Source organism: Dasypus novemcinctus, chromosome 15 (genome assembly GCF_030445035.2).
Source record: "Dasypus novemcinctus isolate mDasNov1 chromosome 15, mDasNov1.1.hap2, whole genome shotgun sequence".
NCBI classification, from domain to species: domain Eukaryota; kingdom Metazoa; phylum Chordata; class Mammalia; order Cingulata; family Dasypodidae; genus Dasypus; species Dasypus novemcinctus.
Window position 1 is genome coordinate 40,111,082 of NC_080687.1, and position 25,466 is coordinate 40,136,547.

The 25,466-nt window shown below is 37.1% G+C and overlaps 1 protein-coding gene across 2 annotated transcripts in view; it reads left to right on the top strand.

The window, feature by feature from the left end:
- Positions 1-25,466, top strand: part of ABCC4 (ATP binding cassette subfamily C member 4 (PEL blood group)) — a 292,359-nt gene that overhangs the window by 208,505 nt on the left and 58,388 nt on the right. For both annotated transcript variants that reach the window (XM_058276501.1, XM_058276502.1), the window contains one exon: positions 22,006-22,156. In XM_058276501.1, coding sequence (XP_058132484.1) covers positions 22,006-22,156 — 151 coding nt within the window. The remainder of the gene's footprint in view (positions 1-22,005; positions 22,157-25,466) is intronic.

The following is a 25,466-nucleotide window of genomic DNA, read 5'->3' on the forward strand; positions in this document are numbered from 1 at the left end:
TTTGCTTTTTTTAATCACACAGCTTCTGTCCAGTAGAGTCACTGCAGTCATGGAAACCTGCTCACTTCATGACTCAATCCTTCTATGAGCTTTCTGTTTTCAGGAGAATTATGGATGGAGTTAGTGAAACCAACGATGTTGTTAATATCATGGCTTTATATACTGTTGAGTAAAGTTGAAAGTTAAAATAACTCCAGATTTGGCCTTGAACTTCCAAAGGTATATGTTTGCCTTTTTTTTTTTTTTTTTTTAGATTTAATTCCCTTGCTAAGAAATGTTCTAGATAAAATCATAAGGCCAGCAATTACTGTTGTCCATTCATTCATTCATTCATTCATTCATTCATTTTTGTGGGCTGCCTCTGGTAGGCCCACAACCTCTGTTCCAATCTTTGGACTTGTTATGCTTTCCCAGAGTCAGTTGTGATTCTTCCTAAAGCTGTTTGTGGACTTGCCTTTGTTGTAATTTCATAATGAAAGTGCTTATTGTCTAAATTGTTTTAACGTCAAATGGAATTGTTGCTCAATTGTTTTGGAAAGACTTAAAGACATCACTGAAATATTTGCTAACAAATTAGGTGTGGATGAGACAACAATTACTGAGTAGGGCACGGGGAAGGTTTTATGAGAATATAGGAAGATTTAGTGGGTGTATCTTCACAAGTGTTTTGAAAGTCATAGATGATGCATTATATTTGTGATTTATACAAGGAAAGCAGTGAGAAACTTCAACATCAGACCCATGTATGTTTTTTAAATTAAAGCAAAAATTTAAGGTTTTGTAAAATTTATTTTTGAGCAGTCCAATTACAGTTCAGATTGCAGCAGCTAAGAGAATTTCTTCCAAAATCCTGCCTGGAGGTTTCCCAGTGATTCCTAAACCACATGCAGAGAGGACAAGGTATATATCATAAGGAGTCACAACAGGAAGGTCCAGGAGAGGATCAAATGAATATGGGGACCCCATAGTGTAGAACAGTTGGATGGTGAAATCTGAGATAAGGTATATGAGGAGATGAAGATGGGCAGGCACAGAGCAGGTCGATCACAGGAGACTTGTGTCTCAAGCACAAGAGTTTAGTTTTGCAGTGTTGACTAGAAGGATAGGGAGAGGAGGAAGAGACCACTAGAAGGAAGACAGTGGCTGGCCAGTGGAGGGAAGCAGGAAGAGGTACCGGTTTGGATGGGTTTCTGATTGGGGCATTCAAGTAGGGATGTCAAGTATGGTTGATGAAAACCTGTGATTCCAAATAGTGTGTCCACCCTGCAGGAAAGCCCATCCCTCTGGGGCTTATTGTCAGTCATAAGACCATAAGACCATATCCCGACAGAGGGTGCTTGTTCCCTACAGGGGTATTTACTAGACTGACTTACAGCCATGAGATGTGCTGGCTGTTCGGTCAGATTATTGTTCCTGGCAAATTTGGAGCTGTTACATACACACGCGCGCGTAAACACACACACACACACACCTGCTGTTTTTTTTGCTGTCTGTGTCCATTCACTGTGTGATCTGCTGTATCTCTTTCTCTTTTTGTCTTCTCTTCTTGTTTTTCTCCTCTAGGATTCACTGGGATTTGATCCTGGGGGCCTCTGATGTGGAGAGAGGTTCCCTGTCAGTTACGCCACCTCAGTTCCTGGTTTCTTTTGCACCTCGACTTGACTCTCCCCTTCATCTCTCTTTTGTTGTGTCATCTTGCTGCGTGACTCACTTGTGCGGGCACTGGCTTGCTGCACGGGCGTTTGGCTCGCTGGGTGGAGCTGTTCTTAATTCCAAAGGAAGAAAGAAGGCACCATTAAAAAAATAATAATTTATCTAGTCTATTAACACTCTGATTTTTTTTTTTTTGCAAGTATTTGTTCTCTGGGGAATTCTTCTAAAGGTGTGACTGTTCAGTGTGCTACTATAAATACGATTATAATTTCATGGATGTCATTTATAATATAAATAATTTTAAAGTATATTATAGTGGTAGAATGCAGGAGCCTTGGAATCTCCCTTTCTGAATTCATATCCCAGCTCTGCCACTTATTGTCCCTGCCTCACAAGGCCACACACTTCTCATCTGTAAAATGGAGAAAATAATACCTACATCATAAGGGATGTTGTGAGAATTAAGTGAAATAATTTTATGACAATTTTAGTGTAGCAGCTAAGAGCATGATGAGTACTAAATAATGGGCAGTTTAAAAATATATATTACATATGTTCTTAAATTGAAGAAATAGTCTGATCATGGAATTATGTTGCACCAAGGTATTATGAAAGACAGTTATCAGCCCTATAAATATCACTGTGTAAGTTTGAATCACAGAGCTTCTAGGTTTATTATCGCTGAAGATTTTAATGGCTATTTTCCCACTTAGAATCACAGTATCAAAAGCAGTTGTTTTCAGAGTAGAACATTGAGCTCTGGATATTTCATACTAGTATAATTTCCATACTATTTCTGAAACTTCCAAGGTCACAGGTAACATTGTATTAAGAGTCTCAATTATCTAGAATTCTTATAATTGAAAGCATCTCTTCTAAGAAGTCTTCCTACTAGAAAAATAATTGAAAATGAAGGCAAGACCCAGAGGTTGGATTTCGGCATATTAATTTAAAAAAAAATTTTTTTTGACACTGCACTGAGCTTGTGAGCTTGCACACAGCTTCCCTCAGCAAAGAGCTGTAATTTATTGAGGAAAACTGAATTGCAAAACCTTTCTACCCCATACTCCTCATCAAAAAAAAAAAAAAAAAAAAAAAAAAATCAACAGCTTCACTGAGCTTAAATAACTGACTTTTCATATCCTTTCATTGAGCACAAAGGGCTAATCCTGAAGCTACTTGAGCCACCAATGCAGGCAGTACCGGGGACCACCACTGAATGTGTCATTCCTCCTCACCACATAAAAAACACATTGACTGCAGCTTTATGAAGTGAAAATGCCCAAGAAAAAGAAAATGTGAAGGAGGTGTCCTCAGTCATTTCTTTCCAGGGGGAAGCAGCGGGGAGAAAAAGAAAAAGCTGCTGCATCTGGATATTGAGAACAAAGCAAGCCTAAGACTTGGCTATAATAGGCTCGGTCACTTGCTTTTATAGAAGCAAAAGAGTGGAACTGCCTTTACTTGTCTCAGTACCACTGACCCTTGCATTTCATTGTGTAGAGATGTCAGGGAAAGTGTGTAGAAAGCATTCCAGCGTCTTTCACTGAACAATGACTTTGTCATTTTGAGATTTCTACGGTTTGTTGACCCCTTCCCCCACTCCCACCCTCAAATCCTCATTGGACAAAAGAGGCTGTTAGTTAGGCTGCCTTGCTCTCATTTGAAAGATCTCTGTTTTACTGACCCTTTAAAAGTAAACTCATCCATTTTACCTGAATCACAATGTTTTCATGTTTTTAGAATCAACAAAGGAGCTTTAATCAGTGCTTGCAAGGATGGAATATTTGGTGAAAAATGCCAGCCCCAGAGAGATTGATTCGTGCAAACTGCTACTTTAAAGTGGGTCTCCTTGGTAATAGAAAGGGGAATGGATGGTATAGGTTACTGGAAATATTTACAGACACTTGACCCTTGGGCTTCTGAGATCAGGGTGATAGGATTCACATGGGCCACTCATACGATTCCTTTTTCCTTCTGTTTTCAAATGAAAGATGAGAAGGTTGGGTTTTTTCCAGCATGGTAGCACTCAGGAAAGCAGCGTGGTCAACATCAGCATGGTGACAGGTAATCACCGGGGACCCTCCCGGGCTTCCCAGGCTGGCAACCAGTGTTCCAATTTGTCTGTCCCAGCATGTGTACTCAAATGATAATGTTTGTAGTTTAACAAGAAGTTAATTAAGACCTAAAGAAAAAAAAAAAGAAGGATGTCATTTTTATCAAGCCTGGTAGTAGTCTGCAGAGCACAGAACTTTACATTCTAGCATCATTGAATGGTGTCCAGTGCAAAACAGTAGTGGCCATTCATGGTTCTTTCTCTCCTTGCCCTTTTCCTGGCATCTTTAGTTATGATAAAATGGACAGTTGTTACTAGAGAGAGGAAAAAGTTTAAATATTTACTTACTTTGAGAAACTTCAGAGTCTCCACATGCTGTTCTTAATTACATGTGTTTTCTTCTTCATGAGTTTTCTCAATAAGATGAACAAGGAAGGGGTGAGGCTGGGAGCTTGTTTCAGTTAATCTTGCATTTGCTGTTTTACCTTTAGCTGTGTCCCTTAAACCTAATGTGGAACATGATTAATTATAATTTCTGCTATTTATGGTTGTCTTTCTTGTGAGTTTCATTACTCACTTGTTTATTCCAGCCCTTCTCTTGGTTAATTGATTTAGTTTTCTCAGATTATCTCCTGTATGGAAACAAGAAGCAGATGGTACAGCTGTGACTGTGAACATTCTTGTGCAGGTGTTTATGTGGACATATATTTCATCTCTCTTGGATAAAATACTTAGGAGTGGAATTGCTGGGTCATAGGGGAGTGTATGTTTAAGAAAAAACAAACAAAAAAAACAACTAACAGTTTTTTGTTAACAGTTGCACCCTTTTAAATGCCCACCAGTTGCTTACACCTTTACCAACATTTGGTATTATCAGTCATTATGATTTTAGCCTTTCTTTTGATATCTCGCTGTGGTTTTAATTTGCATCTCTCTAATGACTGATGATATTGACCTCCTTTTCATACATGCTCTTGGCCATTCACATATCTTCTGTTTTGAAAGTTTAAACTGGGTTTTCTTTTTATTGTTGACCTATGTGTGTATATGTCTCTACATATTCTTACTTCCTTATATCTGTTTAATACTAGTCCCTTGGGAATATCTTCCAGTCTTTGGCTTGCCCTTTTCATTTTTTTTTTTTAATGGTATCTTTCAGACAGCAGGTTTGGATTTTGATGAAGTCCAAATTTGATCAGTTTTTTTTCTTTTTATGGTTTGTGCTTTTTGTGTCCTAAGAAATCTTTTTCTATCCCAAGGAGTATAAAGATTCTTTCCTAATGTTCTACCTTTATAAAAATCAATGCATCTTGCATTAATTTTTTGTATATAGGATGAAGAGTTATTCGTTGAGGTTTATTTTTTCCCAGTTAATCTAGCAACTTTTGTTAAAAATACTGTTATGCATTGAATTGACTTGCTACTTTGTTGTAAATCAATTGAGTGTGTGTGAATGGGTCTATATATTACAACTTATTTTGTTCCACTGATCTGTTGGTCTGTCCTTATACCAGTATCACACTGTCTTTGTTATTGTAAATTTTAGATGTCTTGAAACCCAGTAGTAGAAGTCCTCAAACTTTGTACTTCTTTGTCAAGATGGTTTGGATCATTCTAAGTCCTTCACATTTCCGTATCGATTTTAGAATCAGCTTGTCAATTTCTTTTTTTAAAGAAGCCTGTTGGAATTTTGGACAGTATTGCCTTTTAGCTATAGACCAATTTGGGGAGGTTGGGCAGTTAATTGAATCTGTGAACATGGTGTATCACTCCACTTATTTGTCTTTAATTTTTTTCTGAAATGTTTTGTATTTTTATTGTAGGCTCTTGAAAACTTTTGGTTCTATTTTTTCCTGAGTAGTTGGTGCTTTTGGTTCTGTTTAAATAGGATTGCTTTTTTAATGTTATTTTCAAATTGTTTGTTGCTAGTATATAAAAATACAATTGGTTTTTGTGTATTGACCTTGCATTCACTTTTCTCATTTCCTGAAGTTTTTTTAATTTCATAGAATTTTCTATATACATAATCTTGTCAACTGTGAGTAATGACAATTTCACTTTTTCCTTTCCAATATTTATGACTTTTATTTCCTTTTCCTGATTTATTCTCTTGGCTAGAGTTTCCGGTACAGTGTTTACTAGAAGTGATGGGATGAGATATTGTTTCTCTTTTTGGGAAGAAAACATACAATTTTTACCATTAAGCATGATAGTAACTGCAGATTTTTTATTAGTACATGTCTTTTAACAGACTGAAGAAGTTTCTTTGGTTCCTAATTTGCTGTGAGTTTTTAATTTTTATCAAGAATGAGTGTTGAATTTTGACATGCTTATTCTGCATCTCTTCAGATAATCATGTTTTTCTCCTTTCATCTGTTAGTGTGGTGAATTATACTGGTTCATATTTATATGTTAAATTAACATTATGTTCTTGCAATAAACTCTACTTGGTCATGATGTAGCATCTTTTTGTATGCTGTGCTGGATTCAATTTCTTGATATTTTATCAAGAATTGTTGTAATATTTGCCAGGTTTTGGTCTCATAAAAAGAGATGGGAAGTCCCCTCACTGTGATGGTCAGTTTTATATGTCAACGTGGCTAGGTTATAGTACCCAGTTAGTCATTCAAACACTAACCTAAGTGTTGCTGGGAAGATATTTTTTATATGTGATTAAAGTTCATAATCAATTAGCTTTATTTATTTAAAATTTTCTTTTATTTATTTATTTCTCTCCACTCCTCATTGCTTGCACTTGCTGTGTCTGTTCATCTTGTTTCTTTTAAGAGGAACCAGGAACTGAACCCAGGATCTCTGGTGTGGGAGGGAGGTGACTAATTGCCTGAGCCACCTCCAGTCCCTGCTTTGTTGTGTGTGTCATTATGTATTTCTCCTTGTGCCACTTGTTGCATCATGTTGCATCAGCTTGCCGTGCCTGCCCATTGTGTCAGCTCACTGTCTTGCTGGTCTTCTTTAGGAGGCTCTGAGAACCTCACTCCCTGCTTTGTTGCATCTCTCCTTCATATTCTTTCTTCTTGTGTCTCTTGTTGCGTTATCATGTTGCATCAGCTGGCCATGCCTGCCCATCATGCCATCTTGCTGTCTTCTTTAGGAGGCACCAGGAACCAAATCGGGACCTCTCATGTGGTAGGTGGTAACGCAATTGCTTGAGCCACATCTGCTTCCTTCGGTTAGCTTTAAATAAAGATTATCCTAGATAATCTAGGTGGGTCAGATTAAATCAGTTGAAAGACCTTTGGAGCAGAGCTGAGGCTTCTCTGAAGAAGCAGTTCTGTGGGTGATAACAGTTTCAGCTCCTGCATAAGAGTTATATTCTACCCTTCCTGATGGCCTGCCCTATGGATTTTGGACATAACCTAGCTAGTCTCCACAAGTGCACAAACAATTCTTTTTAATAACTCTGTTAATACATATCTCCCATTGGTTCTGCCTGATACACTCCTCCTCTGTTTTCTGAAAGAAAATGAAACGAGTTTGTAAGAGTAGTAGTATTTCTTCTTTTAAATGGATTATTGAATCCACCATTGAACCAGTCTCTAGACCTGGAATTTTCTTGGTGGTAAGTTCTTCAATTATGTATAAAATATCTTTTATAGATAACAAGTAATTTGGATTTTCTATTTTTCTGTGTCTGATTTTGTACTTGTATATTTCATCTTTACTGAGAAAGTTTTTGGCATGAACTTGTTCATAATAACCCTTTATTTGTTCATTTAAGGACTTTAAGATCTATTTTCAAATTCCCTCTTTTGTCCCTAACTTGATCATTTGTTTCTATCTCATTCTTTAACCCATTCTTTCTTAATCAGTTTCACTAGAGGTGTATCAATTTTATTTTTACAATGAACCAACTTTTAAAAACAATTTTTTAAAATTTGTTTCTCTCTCCTTCCCCCGCTCCTGCCCTGTTCCGCCCCACCCCAGTTGTCTGTTCTCTGTGTCCATTTGCTGTGTGTTCTTTTGTCCACTTCTGTTGTTGTCAGTGGCATGGGAATCTGTGTTTCTTCTTTTTGTTGTGTCATCTTGTTGCGTCAGCTCTCCGTGTGTGCAGCGCCATTCTTGGGCAGGCTGCACTTTTTTTGCGCTGGGTGGCTCTCCTTACAGGGCGCACTCCTTGCGCGTGGGGCTCCCCTACACGGGGCACCCCTGCGTGGCACAGCGCTCCTTGCGCTCATCAGCACTGTCCGTGGGCCAGCTCCACATGGGTCAAGGAGGCCCAGGGTTTGAACCATGGCCTCCCATGTGGTAGATGGATGCCCTATCCACTGGGCCAAGTCCGCTTCCCTATGTAGACGTTTAAAGCTATTAATTTTCCTTTAAACATTGTTGAGCAGCATCCATCAATTCTCATATGTTTTGTTTTTATTATCTTCAGTTCAAAATATTTTCAAGTTGGCTTTCAAATATTGTCTTTCAATGGTGAGTTACTAACAAGTATGACATTCCATTTCCAAGATTTGGGAATTTTCTAAATATATGTATTATTAATAATTGATTATTAAGTAATCATTAATTGATTCCTAATTAATGATAGTTGTAGTCGGAGAAAATATTCTGTAAGATTTTGATACTTTGGAATGTAATGAAACTCTTCTTATGGCTCAGAATTTCATCTAAGTTGGTGAAGTTCCCCTGTGAATTTGGAGGGAAAAAACCTGTATATTCTGTAGCTTTAGGTATAGTGTTCTAAATGTCTGGCCAAGTTGGTCGATAGTGCTGAAATCTTATTATCTTCACTGAATTTTTGTCTACTGGTTCAATCAGTTACTGAGAGGTGTTAAAATCTCCAGCACTGACAGTGAAATCCCTCCCAACTAGTTATGTCAGTGTGTGCTTTATATATTTGAAACTCTGTTATTAGATGTATATACATTTACTATTGTTATGTCTTCAGTGAATTAGCCTTTTATCAATATAAAATATCTTTGATAACAGTCTGTCTTCAGATTTACTTTGACTTGTATTAATATAGCCATTCCACCTTCTTTATGTTTAGTGTTTTGCATAGTATATTTTTTCCTACCTTTTTAACTTTCAGTCTGTCTCTTTGTATGTAAAGTGTTTCATGTAAGCAGTACCTAGTAGGGTGTTGCTTCTTATGCCATCCAACAATCACTGCTATTTAATTGGAATTTTTAATCCATTTATATTTAGTGTAATTGTTGGCATGCTTGGGTTTAAGTCTACCATTTTGGTATTTGTTTTCTAATTGTAGCATGTATTTTTTTTTCCCTCTGTTCCTCCTTTCTTTACTTCTTTTGGATGAATAGTGTATATGTTTTATTTCATTTTATCTTCTCTATTATTTTTTAGCTTTATTTATTTGTGTTACTGTTTTCAGTGGTTGCTCTTGAATTCATAGCATGCCTTTTAACTTATCACATTCTCCTTTCAAATAATATTCTGTCAAATTCACAGTGGGAAGAGTCTTTCTACTGTTTAAGTTGTTTCCCCTATCCTTTGTGCTCATGTTGTCATGTTGTCTACTTCTATATATGTTACACACTTTACATTATGTTCTTATTGTTTTTGCTTTAGTCAGTAGTCTTTTGAAATAAATTTAAATATGTGCATATGTATACATTTATGTACATACATATTATAAAGATAGTAAAAATTGTGTTTTTTATTTACATATTTATCCTTTCTAGTATTCTTCACTCCTTTTTGAAGTCTGAGCTTCCTTCTGGTATCATTTCCCTTTACCCTGAAGAGCTTCTTTAGTATTTTATATTGGTCTGCTGGAGACAGATCCTCTTAGCTTTCGTCCATCTGAGCATGTCTTTATTTTACCTTTATTTTAAGGTCTTTTCTATAGATGTAAGATTCTATTTTGACAGTTTCTGTTACATCAAAAATATAGGGGGTATCTGTAGCAAACGTTACACCACAGTGTGGTGTGCTTATAGAGGGATGTTGCTCGAGAATTCTGCATATGTGCATGATTGTTTTATAAGTTTACAACTTCTGTCATAAAAAAATATATTTAAAAAATAATAAGGTGTGTTGGGGGAAAAACACACCAAATGTAAGATAAGGACTATAATTAGTAGTAAGATTTTGACAATATTCTTTCGTAATTTGTAACAAATATCTCACAACAATGCAAGGTGTTGGTGGAGGGTTGATGTATGGGACCCCTGTATGATGTTATGCATATTTGCTTTGTAAGTTCACAACTTTTACTATACACTTAATTGTCCAGGTATGTTCATGTATAAATGACATAAAGATAATACTAGAGAGGGTTGGGGGAAAATACCTTGGTTAGTAGTAATATTTTGACGATGCTCTTTAATCAGAGTTAAAAAGATTTAACAACAATGTAAGGTGTTGGTGGTAGGGTGAATTATGAGAGTCCTGTATGATGTTATATAGTTTGTTTTGTAAGTTCACAACTATTACTTATTGTTTATGTATGTTTGTGTGTGGGTGATATATTGCAATAAATTAAAAAAAATATATAGGGGGATTCGCATATACCCCATCCCTCCCCCTCAATGAGTTTTTTCTTATCTTATTTTTTGTTTCTAGCATTTTCATTTGGCTTATTTTTTTATAGTCTCCCATCTTTCATATGTTTATTGGCCATTTAAATTTATATTTTTGAAAAATGCCTGTTTGAAGTATCTTACCAATTTTTCTATTGTATACTCTCGTATTTTTTTTTGTAGGAGTTTTTTTTATCATCTCAATTTTAAATTCCTTATTATGTGTATGTTTAGCATATGCCTTCTCCCACTATAAAGTTTACCATTTCACTCCCTTAATACTATCTTTTCATAAATACATTTATCAGCATTTTCCTTTATCATTAGTGCTTTTTTGTGTCCTGTTTAAGAAGTCTTTGATGATTCCATTTAATATTCCAAAGATATTCTCCTTTTATCTTGTAGAAACTTTCTTGTTTTATTTTTCACATTTAGGTTTATGATCTACCTGATGTGGATTTCTGCTATGGTTTTAGGAAGATTTCAAGATTCATTTTTTCCACATGACTCTCAAATTGAACTGATATCTTTTATTGGGACTGGGGGGACTTCTTCTCCCAGTGTATTGCAGTGTCATTTTCGTCACAAATCAAGCAACTGTAGAGTTGTGGATCTGTTTTTTTACTCTCTCCTGTTCCCTTGATCTTTCTCCCATGTATTTCTATGCCAATATTAATACTCTATCATTAATTATTCTTGATCTAGAAGTCTTAATATCTGGTAGTATAAGTCTGTTAAAGTTATTTTTCTTTAAGACTGTCTTGGCCTTTTGTATTTTCATATAAATTTTACTTGTCATTCTCCACAAAAATGTTCATTGGGATTTGTGCTGAGATTACATTGAATCTAAAGATAACTTTGAAAAGAATTGTCATCATACTACTACTGGCTCTTTCAGTCCATGAACATGGTATGTTCTTTTTAAAAAATCTTTAAATTCTACTTACTAGAAAACTATTCTTTCTAAGTTATGAAAACTACTTATAGTTTTCAATGTAGAGGTCTGGCAGTCTTTCATTAGGTTTATTCCAAGTATTTACGAGTGTTGTTGGGGGGGGGGGAGAGGGGGGGTGGGGGGGTGGGGTTGAATGGGACCTCACATATATATTTTTAATGTAATATTATTACAAAGTCAATAAAAAATAAAAAAATTAAAAAAAAAAAAAAAACCAAGTATTTGATCATTTCTAATGTTATTGTAAATAGCATCTCTTTAAAAAATTAGGCATCCTGGTTTTTTCCCGGTCTCAAAGAGTAAACAGTATTCCAGCTTAAATATGATATTTGCAGTAGGATTCTTTTGTAGAGATCCTGTATCAGATTAAGGAAATGTCTTTCTATTCCTAGTTTCCTAACAGAGAGTTTAAAATCATTAGTCATTGTTGAATATTATTAAATGCCTTTTCAGCAACTATTGAGATGATCCTGTGATTTTTCTACTTTACTCTGTTAATGAGATAAGTAGCTTGATTATTTGTTAAATGTTAAGCCAATCTTGCATTCCTTGAATAAACACATTTGATCTTGAAGTATTATTCTTTGGTACATTGTTAGATTCAGTTTATTATTATGTTGGTTAGAACTTTTGCATTTTTATTTCTGAATGTTTTTGATTTGGAATTATCTATTATTTTAATTACTTTTTCTGATTTTTATATCAAGATAATACTGAACTCAAATTCCCATAACCCACTGAATGTACTGGGGGAAAGTGTAAACTACAATGTAAACTAAAATCCATGCAGTGCAGCAGTGCTCCAAAATGTATTCACCAAATGCAATGAATATGCCACAATGATGAGGGTGGTGGTTGATGTAGGAGGAGTGGGGGATGGGAGCTGGGGTATGTGGGAACCTCTTATATTTTTTAATGTAACTTTTTTGTGTGATTTATGTATCTTTTTTAAAAAGACATTTAATAAAAAATGAAAGTAATGAATAATTTTTTTGATATAATAAAAAAGAATAAAAACATAAAATTAAAAAAAATTCCCTGAAAGAATTTGATTAAACGTTTTTGTGAAAGTCTACTTTTGAAGACATCTGGGCCTGAAGTTTGTTCAGGTTTTAAAATTAGGAATTAAAATTATTAAGTTGATATAGAATTACTCATCACTATTATAAGTAGGTTGGTCTTGGTAAGTTTAATTTTTCAAGAAATTTGTCCTTTGTGCCATAAATTTTAAATTTTTTGGCACAATATTTATATCCTCTTTTTAATGCCTGTAGAATCTCTTGTATTACTGCCTTTTAATTCTTAATAATTATTTACTCATTTTTTTCTTGGTAAGTTTTGGTGGGGGGTTATTAATTTCATTTGTGTTTCTTAGAACTAAGCTTTGGGTTTGTTAATTTTCTCCTTGAAATTTAGGTTTCTTTTTCATTCATGTCTACTTTTATATTATTTCCTTTCTTCTGTATAATTTAGTTTCATATGCTATTTTTCATCTTCTTGAGTTGGGTATTTTAACTCTTGAGTTTCAACCTTTCTTTTTATAAATAAACATATATATGTTTAAATCTATAAATTTACCTCTAAACCCAGCTTTAGTTGAAGCCCTCAAATTTTAATATTATTAGATTTTAAGTTTCTTTTCTTTCAAAATACCTCCTAATTTCCATTTTAGTTTCTTTGAACCAGGTGTTATTTAGAAGCATTTTGCCGAATTTCCAAACATTTAGTGATTTTCTAATTTTCTTTTATTGATTTCTTGTTAAGTACACTTAGATTAGAATATACTCCATAATTTCTGTACTTTAAAATTTATTAGTGCTTGGCTTGCTTTAAGGCCTATATACAAACAGTTGAAAAGAATGTGTTGTATGATGTTATTGGTTATAGTGTTTCTTAATTAGGTCAAGTTTGTTAATCATGTTGTTCAAATCTCCTATATGTCTATTGATTTTTCTCTGATTATTCTATTAGTTATTGAGATAAGTTGGTTAACATCTCCCCCTATATTTGTGGATTTTTCTATTTCTCCTGTAGCTCCATCATATTTGCCTTATACATTTTGAAGTGATATTATTAGGTTCTTATTAATTTAGATTTTTAAATCTTGGGTAATTTAACCCTTTACCTTATTAAATGTTTATTTTAAATATTTGGTGTTTTATAGTAGTAAAGATAGATACTTAAGCTTTCTTCTGGCTGGTATTTCCAAGGGGTACCTTTTCCAGCATTTTACAATGCAACTTTCAGTGCCTTCATTTGTAAGATGTGTCTTCTAAAAGTAGCAGATAGATGCACTCCAGACTTGAATCTTGTAATGAGCATTAACAGTGGGGAAAAAAAATAGAAGCAAACCTATTGACTAGTGAGATATTCTGAACACAAAGGAAGGAAGAAGTACACTATATTTCCCTGATGCTTTCTGTTGTGTTGATACATGGATTGTCGACCAAATACCATTCACTCTTCAGGGGAGTTAGCTGTGACTCGGGATTAAGAGATAGAAGAGTGATGACACACATCGAGCATTGATGTGAAAAGATCAGAAGCAGCCAAATGAGGGATGAAAGGGGTGATTAGTATATCCCGAGAAAAGTACAAGTTTAGAAAGCTTAATCTTAAGAGTTTGTATAGATCTTTTCAGGCAAATAAGACTCACCAACATTCCATAAAGTTGCAGTTTAAGTGAGTTAACTGAGTTGTGTGAAGTCAGAGAAAACAGAGGAACCTCTCAAGTTGGTTCCTATAAAAATAAGAAATAGGAGCCAAGGTTAACCTTTGAACTCCCTGAGACATACTAGGTGCCATATTAGTGCGTAATTTAGATTTGCCAGCTTAGTACTGATGCTGAAAAGAAAGCATTTAGGAGCTTATCTTTTAAGAGCTCCCCATATTTTTCTCTTCACTTCTCTTTACCCAAGGTGTATGCTCTGATAGGAATTATAATTTTATTCCTCAATTACTCTTAGAATTTTGGATAGCCTGTTTACAATTTTAGTGCTTCCATGAGAATCCTGCTTTAGCTAGAAGCACAATCTATACGATAGCCATTTCATTGAGAGGTAATTTTTTTATATCTCATGTTTCTGGAATAAAAAAGCAGAAGAATTTCACCTACTCCCACATCAGTAAAACAGTTTCTTGATCAAACACTAGGCATCAATTTTTTCTTACGTACATCAGAAGAAAGCCTTGCCATTGTTTCATGCCAAGTGAATCTTGCTTTGTTCATTGCACTTAAGTCATATCTTCTGCAAAATCAATATTTTAAGGCAGTCTGGATGATCTGTCCTTATCATAGACTGGAACAAGATTGTGAGGAAGCTAACTGGCAGCAGAATTAAAAAGCTTAAAGTTATTTTGAGGTGTTAACAATCTTAATGACCTGATTTCGGTTTTTAATCCTGTAAACGAAGAGTAAAAGTATTGTCTATTGATTAAGGGACCTTAGTAATTAAATACATATTTCACTTTGTGCCTAATAAAAGTATGAGAGACAGAGAGAGTTCAAATAAGGAATAAAGTGAACCGAAAGTATGGATACGTGTTATCTGCATAAAATAAGAATATATTTTTACTGCTGTTTATAGAAAACATGTTCTTTGGCACAGACTTCACAAAGACTAGCAGGAACAGAATCCCATGGAATTAAGTTTAAAGAAAATAAACTTACTAGGAACTTCCTAGGATACCTAGGAATTCCTATAGGACTGTAAGCAGTTTGGTAGTTAAATGCCAAACAAGCAAATAGGTCCTTGTATTTAAATTTTTGTTTATGAAAAGAATATGTTAAAATCTGTAATATTAAGATATAGTATTAATTCTGAAGGAAGAGGTTCCATAGGGGAAAAGTTTCTGTTTTTACCACCATTCAATACAGATATTGAATATGTAAAATACTAAACCTCATATTGTGTCCAGAGGTTTTATGTGTTCAACAATGGCAGTGGAGGAATACTGGTGTGGGATGTTATTGACAGGGGCACATGGTTGGCAGGGAGTTCTATAGGGTATATATCCCAGGTACATAAAATGTTTGGATATTTTCTTAGTGGATACAATTAAAAACAACAACTGAGGGAGTGCTGAGTTCCTAGCCAGGGGAGCTCTATTACAGTCCCTAAAGGAACAGCAACAATCCCCCAAGTGCAACGTCAAAGACCAAAAAAGAATGAAGGTCCAACAATGAGCCCTTGATACTAATGAATATGCATGTGAGCCTGTGTACCTGAAATAAGAACAAGACCTAGAGCTGCAGGGTGCCTAAGAGTTACTTCCTGAGAGCCTCCGTTTTGCTCAAATGTGGCCAGTCTCGAAGCCAAACTCAGCATGTAAATGTGTTGCCTCCCCCCCCAGCATGGGACATGAGTCCCAGGGATGAGCCTCCCTGGCACCAAGGGATTACTACCAAGTACCAGCTGATGATGTAACTAGAAAATGACCTTGAATACAAGGGTCAACTTGGACCAGCAGAATATCTCAGTTTATATATAATACCAGGAGTTAAAAATGCTTTTTGACCTGAATCAAGGGGGAAATGGAAAGGACAAATGAGTTTATTTGGCTATGAGTCTCCAAAAAAGAGCCGGGAGGTTATCAGAGGGGTCGCCCTTATGCACACCTCAGCAGAGTCCCAGAGACAAATAAAGTAGATACAACCCCGGGTATTGGTTCTTCTGAGGGCTACAGAGACCCACAGGTTCTATGGTCATGGCAGATGGAGTTCAGTGCCATGTCAGTTGACCCTTCTTTGAAGTTTGTGTTTCTGTGTGATGGAGCTGGACTCAGATGTGATCTTTTTTCACAAGCCTCTCCTGTTAACATTTACCAGAACTGTAGATGGTGCTGGGGTTTAATATATACCCAGAGGATCTCAATCTCTGGACTGACCATATGATAGCCAGGCCCTGAGCCTCAACAGACTTCAGCTCCTACACTCTGGTTTATTGGACTTACCCCATTCAGCCAACATGGAGTTGAAGAAGGTCAACCACCACACCATGGAACCAAGAGTGCCTACAACTGAAAGCAGGATGATTGCATCCAGCATCCATGTGGAATCTAAGCCCACTCTTGATATAGATGTGGAGTGGACATAACCAATCCAAGGTCCAGAGGATGGAGGAATAGAATATGGATTAGAGTGGACTTACTGGTATTCTATTCACGCACTATTGTGATTAGTAATCAAAGAAAATGTGGCATTGGTGTGGAGAAAGTGGCCATGGTAGCTGCTGGGTGTGGGGAATGGGAGGAAGAGATGAGATATGGATGTGTTTTCGGGACTTGGAGTTGTCCTGGGTGGTGCTGGAGGGACAATTACTGGACATTGTATGTCCTCCCATGGCCCACTGGATGGAATGTGGGAGAGTGTGGGCTATGATGTGGACCATTGACCATGAGGTGCAGCGGTGCTCAGAGGTGTATCCACCAAATTCAATGAATGTCTCATGATGATGGAGGAGATTGTTGTTATGGGGAGAGGAGTGGGGTGAGGGGGGTGAGGGTATATGGGGACCTCATATTTTCTGAATGTAATAAAAAAATAAGTAAATAAAAAAAAAGAAAACTCTGGTATACACACACATGCACACAAAAAGATATAGTATTAATTCTAAAGGAAGAGGTTCCATGGGGGAAAAGTTTTCTGTTTTTACCACCATTCAATACAGATATTGAATATGTAAAATATTAAACCTCATATTGTGTCCAGAGGTTTTATGTGTTTATTAAAATTAAATTTGGCTCTTTCTGTTTATTTTTCTTCAAGGTGTTTTGCTTCTGGGCTTAGAATTCATCTTCTTATGAAACCCTAGATGTTGGACACATGGAAAGCCTCATGAAATGTTATTTATTATTGATATTTCAGAGGGCCATGACAACTATGCCTTTCTTTTGTAGTCAGCTAGATAGAATTATGGAATTTCTTCAGTGTTATGGAGAGATTTGCCATATGTATTAGGCATAAAGCAATGCCTTATTTTTTGAAAAATTTTATTTGACAGCCTTTTCAACATAACAATCTATACTTTTCCGTGAGAATTGTTTTTTCCTTTTCTTCATTGCTTGTCATGACTTAAGAATTCTTCCGATGTGCATGTGGCTTGTGAGAAACAAACAGCTCAAAGGACAGCTTCCTTTATGAGGATGAGAGGAAATGTGCCTGGTAGACAAAGCTTCCGTAGCTGGTGGACCTGTACGTCAGTCATCCTGACATCCAAGTGCTTGCACCAAAAAGGCAGACCTGGAGTGGACACAACTTTTACTTCTTGGGATTAAGTAGAGCATACAAAATCTAGCTTTTTAAAATTTCCCTTGGTACCAACATACCAGTTCATGGTACATTGAATAGAAGATGCCAAATTGATTTTGTCTTTTGAATGTATTGAATAATCTGGGAAGCACATATTAGGGTAGGTCTCGTTGATTCAGAGGTTCACTATCTGTCTTCTGAGCACCTCAGCAATTTCAAAGGAATAACTCTTCTCTAAGACGAAGCAACCCTTGAAACAGAAAGAAGGCTATGGAATGAGAAAAGAAACATCTCAAAAAATGTTGACTTACCTCTGTTTCCCTAAGATTATCCATCTTTGGGGAGCCTAGAGTTGGGGAAAAAGCTGGAGAGGACAGAAATCATAGCAGTATGAGGTTTGTTTGCCATCTTCTTTCAAAAGCGCGTGTTCATTACAAGATGGACTTTACATTCCCCAGCCTAAGAAAAGCCAGTCATTTTGACACATGTGACACAATTGCTACTTCTCAGGAAGAATAGGGCCTGCTCTGACATGTGCTTGGGTAGTGACCAATAGTCCAGTGGGCAGAATTTCCTACCTTTCAGGGTCCACAGTTCATGACATTCTTTTAAAAACATTTTTTTTTTTAGCATGATCACGTATATAACAAAACATTTCCCATTTTAACAACTTCCTAGTTTCACGATAGCCTAAGATTCTTTGGACTCACGAATCTTTTGTTGCACCATCCCTCCTTCCCCAGCTCCTGGCATCCTGTACCCTGAGGGACAATGATAATCATAGTGAGGCCTTCTCTTTGTTAAGCAGGAGCTCTTCTCAGATGACTAAGAACTTTATATGCCTTAGGTTGTTGGTATGATCCCCGTTTTTACTAACCTTCAGAGAGGAGAGCCTTATGCTCCCTGTTAATATTCAGGATTGGTCTAAACCTTGTCAGACAGCACAGTGCAGGCTACGGGAACTTTCTGCCCTCTCCCGGGTCTAGGTTGTCATTCTCTGTCAACTACAGGATTACTCCCAACGATGAAAAATCAGTACATATTCTCAAGTGAAAGCCTTCATCCAAGGACTGAGTTTGCATTTGGTCATTAGATTCATAGAGTTTGGATAGAATTTCCAACTGTTGTGCCCAAAATAGTAGCAAGTATCAAAATAATGATTCCCCTCAGGTCTTGGGCATCAGCATTTGGGGCATTTGCTCCCAGGCCATAATGTTTCTTGATGTACAAACATTATTGTCTGTGCATGTCCCGGTACGACAGAGGTACAGAAATGCTAGCCAAGGGGTATGAGTTATTAAATGGGCTTGGTATCAAATGGGATGGGATGGGTGGTATTGTGTTTATAGCAAGGGTCAGGCACATTGGAAGCCTGGGATGAGACTGGTTTCAAGGAAGGGGTACTTGCCGTGCATCAGAATCTTTTATTTCCTGCCTTCAGAGTATTCTCTTTTTGCTTACATATTATTTTTGTCCTCTGCCAACTTTCAAAAAGAGTTTGAGACAGCTTGCAGTAAAAGGCTCACGTGTATATACCAAGGGTTTTTAACAAGGGATTCATGAGCTTGAATTGAAATTCCGAAAAACATTCTTGTGGGGCCATGTTGGTGTGGGTGTGATATATTTATTAAATAACACACAATATAGTGTGGACTTAGTCAGGGGTCCATAGTTTTCACCTGACTGGCAAAAGGGTCCGTGGAACAAAAAAAAGTTAAGAACTCCTGGTATATACAGATCAATGTGTAACAATACATTATATATGTCATATATGATATATATATAAATCACAGGGAGGCTGGCTATTGCAAGACCTACAAGTTGAAATAAAACTCTTATCAGAAAGTATCTTTGTATGGCTTCAGAATATGGGGTTGAAAAATTGGGGGCATCTGAGAGCCAACAGCTACTAGTCTTTAATGGGTACCAAGAAAAGAGCCTTGCCATGGCTCCTGTAGAGCCTTTCGTTTAGAGTTTATCTCTTCTTCCCAGATAATCTGCCAGGGTGGGTTAGCCATGAAAGACCTTCACTCTAGGGAGAGCCTGATAATTGAAACTAATGTGTTATATACAATCAAATAATGAGAATCTGCTAAAAATTAGTAAGTTTGCATTTTTTCTTAATAGACATTTCAGCAATATTTCTGCTGACAACCAGTGATGGCAAGTGTGACTTTCCTTAAGACCTCACCTAGAGGGAACTAGAAGAACCATGTCATGAGCTTGGCTTCCTTATGGGTGCAGTGAGATGGGGCGCACGTGTGCAGCTAATCTAGCAGCTGTAAGGAATTGTTCAGTTGTATGTATAAAAAGAGTTCGGGGGTCTTATTTTTCTCCATTTATGGTTGGAATTTGCATGTTGAAAATTCCGTTTTTCACTCCGGCTTTTGTATTGATGTTGCAGTAGAGACTGTGGACAAACACATAAAGTATATGGGTCAAGATAATACAGCTTTGTTCATAGGGGCTCCTGAATGTGAAATTACAGGTCTAGAAACTTTTCCTCCTCCCTCCAGGCTCCTCCAGGTTTAGCAGCTGACTGTCTTGACTCTTGCCTGCAGGGATGGCACTTGGATTCCCTAGACTTGAATTCCTCCAGGCTTTCTCCATAACACAAGTTGACTTCCCAGGAGAGTTGAGGACAACCACTTGACCTCCTGAGTGTCACTTTCCTTATCTGTAAATGGAAATGACAGTTCTTTTCTCATTCACGGTATGGTTTTGGGATCCTCTGAGAACACAGCTTTGGAGGACTCCAATACTATAACATATTAGTCTTTAATGGGTACCAAGAAGAGTCTTTAACGGGTACCTGTAACTTCCATTCCTCCTCTGATCCTTCCGTGGGAGCCCCTGCAGGGTGTGGCCTGAAGGAGACGGTGCTGGCTACAGAGGACGCCAGTGGTGGTGCTGAGTACCCAGTGTAGCCCATGTCCGCAGTCTCCGTTGGTCAGCATCTCTATAAACTGTTATTACTGTTTACAAATTATTCATGCCACTCTTTTGTTTGTCTGTTGAACAAGCCTCTGAAGTCCAGGTGTGAGTCTCTTCTTAGAACAGGAAACAATGATAATGTATCCTCCCTGTATTTCCATAGCACTCTGGGCCTTGTGCTGAAGTCACCTGTTCGTATCTGTCTTGGATCGTAAACTTCAGGGGCCCCGGACCACGCTGCATTTATCTTTGTGCCACCATTCGGCCCTATCCAAGGAGCTAGCTCAGTGCTTATATAGTAGGGATAGTTAGATACTAAGTGTGGAATTGCAGTTGGATCATCTGTAGCTAAAGACCATGGTATCATACTGTTCCTGATAAAGATGGACTCTTAAATCAGCATTATCCAGTGACTTGGATTTCCTTTCTACCTGCTATCTCTTTAGACAAGTTAATTTCTAGTCCCTAGGGCATTCAGAATTGTGAAAGCTAACGCTGAACTTCTGTAAAAAGCATTAACAGACTTTGGACACATAAAGACCTGAATTCAGATCCTCATTCCACCATCCTCTAGTTCTGAGCTTTAAGGAAAGTCTCCTAACTTCCCAGATACTCATCTTCTTCATTTGTAAAATTAGTACAGTACTTGCATTCTGTAATGAGGTTAGGATTAAGCAAATGTTCATATTAATAGAACTGTTAGCACAGTGCCTTGCAGGGGTAAATGCCTGAGAAATGGTATTTGCTACTGTTTTTATCATTAGCTTTTTAAGTAGAACATTTTAAATACTTAAAATTGATGGAAAATTTCATATATATCCAGAATGTAAAACAAAACTAACCTTTTAGACATTATAAGAAATTTCCTCATTATCAAAACTTTCTCAGATTTATCATAGCAAAAATCTGTTTTTATCACATTTCTATTCTATTCTTTTATTGGCCATGTTGATTAATTCCAAAATTCCATAAGAAATTTAGAGTGAAAAGTTAAAGACAAATTAGGGGCCCCAAATAAGTTATAAATTTTTCCTGAATAAAGTTGCCTGTATATTGGGGATAAGCAGGAGTATATCATAGTGGCAAATGGCATGGGCTTTTGGCTCTGCATTTTATTCTGTATAAACTTGACCAAATTACATTTTCTTTCCCTGTGCTTCAGTGTCTTCATCGATGAAATGGGATAAAAAGGCTATTTCATGGGGATTCTGTGCAGATTAAATTAGTTAATACCTGTAAAGTATTTCATAAGTGGCCAGGTAAAGTCACCATTCAGTAATTATTAACTATGGATAGAAAAGCAAGAAAGGGAAATTCCTACTCCAAAGATAAAGGCTGAAATGTTTTTCCTCCTTTCCAAGCCAAGAAGATGTAATTAGCTATGTCTTTATCCCACAGATAGAGGCTGCTGGGTTCCTTATCTATGGCACCTGCTCAGTAATTTCCCTAATAACATCATGGTAGTTTGGGATTCATGTTTCTCTAAGTGCTTTTTTTCTCCTCTGTAAAATAGAGAGATGATAGTGCCTACCACATAGGGCTACTGAATGTATCAAAAGAGCTAATATCTGGAGAACACTTAATATTGCATAATAAGCATGCAATAAATAACATCACAAGGCCTCTGTATCTATTTTTGTTATTTCAGACATTTCTACAAGTGGTTGGAGTGGTCGCAGTGGCCGTGGCGGTGATTCCTTGGATCGCAATACCCTTGATTCCCCTTGGAATCATTTTCCTTTATCTCCGGCGTTATTTCTTAGAAACGTCAAGAGATGTTAAACGCCTGGAAGCTACAAGTGAGTATTAAGACTCTCAGGTTAGCATGGCAATGCTGATTTCCATTTATGCTGTAATTATGAAGACCCCTGAGGGAAGTGGACGTGGCTCAAGTGATAGAGCATATGCCTATCATATAGGAGGTCCGGAGTTTGAACCCAGGGCCTCCTGGCTCATGTGGTGAGCTGGCCCATGTGCAGCGCTGCCACATACAAGGAGTGCTGTGCCACAGAGGGGTGTCCCCTGCATAGGGGAGCCCCACACGCAAGGAGTACGCCCCACAAGGAGAGCTGTCCCGTGCGAAAAAACCGCAGCCTGCCCAGGAATGGCACTGCACACACACAGAGCTGACACAGCAAGATGATGTACCAAAAAGACACAGATTCCCGGTGCTGTTGAGAATGCAAGCGGACACAGAATAACACACAGTGAATGGACACAAGCGAGCAGACAATAGGGGGAAGGGGAGAGAATAAATAAAGCTTAAAAAAAAAAAAGGACCATTGAAATTCTGCAGACTCTGTATTCCAGAAAGTCCCAATACTTGATACAATGTTATATTAGGAATACTATGTTCACCATGATCCCTGTTGACATGAGGGCTAGTGGAGTTGATAGAGCACCTTTGTCATTTAGCATGAGGAAGGAATGAAGGATGCACGTAGAATAATTTTCCACTGGAATGCGAGTGCCCTGAAGACACGGACCATTTCTGTCTCATTTATGACACACTTCCTTATGCAGAAAAGGCACTCAATAAATATATTTTGAAGAAATAAAATGTTTCATCATGTTGGAACTAATATAGAAGGAAAATAGGGGAATTTTCTTTCCCCGAAGATACTGGAAAGGAAAGGATTAGGGAAATGAAAGGAGGTGTCAAGAAATGCAGTCATATGTGAGAAATAATGGATTTAAAATATATATTACTTTCATATACTCAAAACTAATAGCTAACAAGTTGCAGTTGTTTGAGCACGTGAAGCATTGTTAGTTTGGGTCTTGCTCTTTATCATCACTACTATTTGGTTGTAATGCCACAGTTTGGTTTTGGGTTTTGTTTTTTTTTAGGATGTTCATGCAAATGAACCTTGAAAATAATCCTCTTAGGACATAAGGAAGAAGGGGAAGGTTTTAATGCCTTTAGTCTATTATTTTATTCAACTTCCTAATTTTGGAATAATGTAAAAATCACTTTAAGATTGATCACTCTGTTCTAGAGGTAATCACAGAGGATGAAATAATTCAGAGCTATCTTATTATAAATGCATGACTAACATTTTTCATTATTATTAACACAAAAGATCATAAGGACAGTAGAAATGTTAAACTGAGATATAAAGATGATACCCAAAAAGTAAAGAAGGAAGATACTTTTGTCAGAAAACGTCATCTATGAATAGTTTTTGCAAATGAACACTAACTCAGCTTTCTGGAAGCCACACCAAGAAGATACATACTGAGTCCCATCATTCTCAGTATCTGCTAGGTAGAAAAGTATAAGTTCATCAGGACAAAGGAGTTGTTTTTATGTGGCACACACATTACTTTTTAAATAATAAACTCTTCAGAGGCATTTCTCGTAACTTTGCAGAAAGGATAATGGGTGACAGTTTTATTAAAGTTGTAGGAAATTTTTTTAATCACTAACAGAACCAGCTAAACCACTGTGATTCTAGTTTTGTGAAGATGTTTCAGTGGGGAGGTGTATGTGTAACATTCTGCGTATATGACTTGGTGCAAGGATAGGGCTTGGAGAAGACAGGAATAAATAGCATTCCTGGGAGATTCTCTTTTGTTCATATCATTGACCCGAACCAGTCTTTTGTGTCGATAACAAGGTTTCAGACAAGTTACAACTTGGGGAGACTTATGAAATACAGTTAGTCTACAGTCTTGTTGCAAAGGAGGCTTCAGGTGTATTCATGGAACTCTGCTGCAGGAGGAACACCTTTACTTAGATTTTTGTCTGGAGTAAGGTCACTTCCCATCGACATGGAAGTAGAGAGAGGGGACCTCCTAAGACTTTTCTCAAGAAGCAGTGTAAGTTTTCTTCAAGCACTCCCTTGAAGCCCAGGGCATACCATAAAACATAAGGAAATGTTGACCTGGAGATTCTGAGAACTTTGGCATGGCTCCTGGCATGGGTTTTCCTGTATCCCAGTTGGCTGTGACAATGAGTTAAATACAGACAGTCCTTTCCCTGTGCTGCCAGATAACCACAGTAGTGGCCAGCCAATTAGGACTGTGTATTGCTATCCGTCTGGGCGATGGATCAAATTCCACTGTTTTCTCTAAACAGTAATTGATGGTGAGTGCCTCTTGAGGCCACTGCTGGCATCATCAGCAAAAAGAAAGAGGCCTGACTGCTGTGGCAAGAAGGCATAAATCCATTGAAGGACTTCTAAAGTCTTGAGGTTTATTTTAAGACCATACTGCCTAGCTGCCTCTGGAACCTTAAGCTGACATTTAAGCAATCAGATGAGAAATTGTGGTTGATCGTAATGTTTTTTATTTATATGAAAATGAATATAGCAGTAAGTAATTTAGTGACATTTCACCAGTCAACTCTGTTGAGTTGGCAGTACCTGGATTATGAAGCCATATCCAGATTCTTGCTGTGGGAGTGCTGTAATCCATTATCCATATCTATCATGGGCATTGGAAGGGGAGTGTTGACTTGTGCACCACATGTTTTCAGACCATTGACTCTAAAATCTGCTGTTTTAAAGAGTCCTCATGCCAGACTCCCTGGGATTAAGTTAAGGTACTTAATAAGATGTGCAGTAATGGGTAAGATTCTTCAGTTTTCTAAATACAGGCCACAAAGTCTGGAAAAAAGTACTTTGAGGCACACATGGAAAATTTAGACCCCATGACTAGTCTCCCTCCAAAACTGGCTGTGCTTCAAAGCACAGACTTGGGAATAGGACAGGGTCTGACCCTTAGTTATCCCACTTAATTGGACTAACTACTTAACCTTGGACAGTGTTCTTCATCCCTCAAGTCTGTTTTGCCCTCTGACAAGAATATAATAATAGTTGCCCAGTGGGGTTGTTATGAAGATTGCTTAAGATGAAAATGATTGGGCAAGCTTATTTCAGAGGCTTGACACCCTTTCCCTCTATACTAGTTCATTTTCTTTGCAGACTTTCAAGTTCACCCATATTTACATCCTGCTCATCTTAATTGGGGATGTGGAAGAAACATCTTTTTCAAATGATTCCTGCCATTGCTCTGTAATTCTTGGGTATGATATAAAGTAGAAGGTTTGATCCTTGCCTTACCTGGGGTTCAAGGCTGGGATGATCACCTGATTTTTAAGGTGGA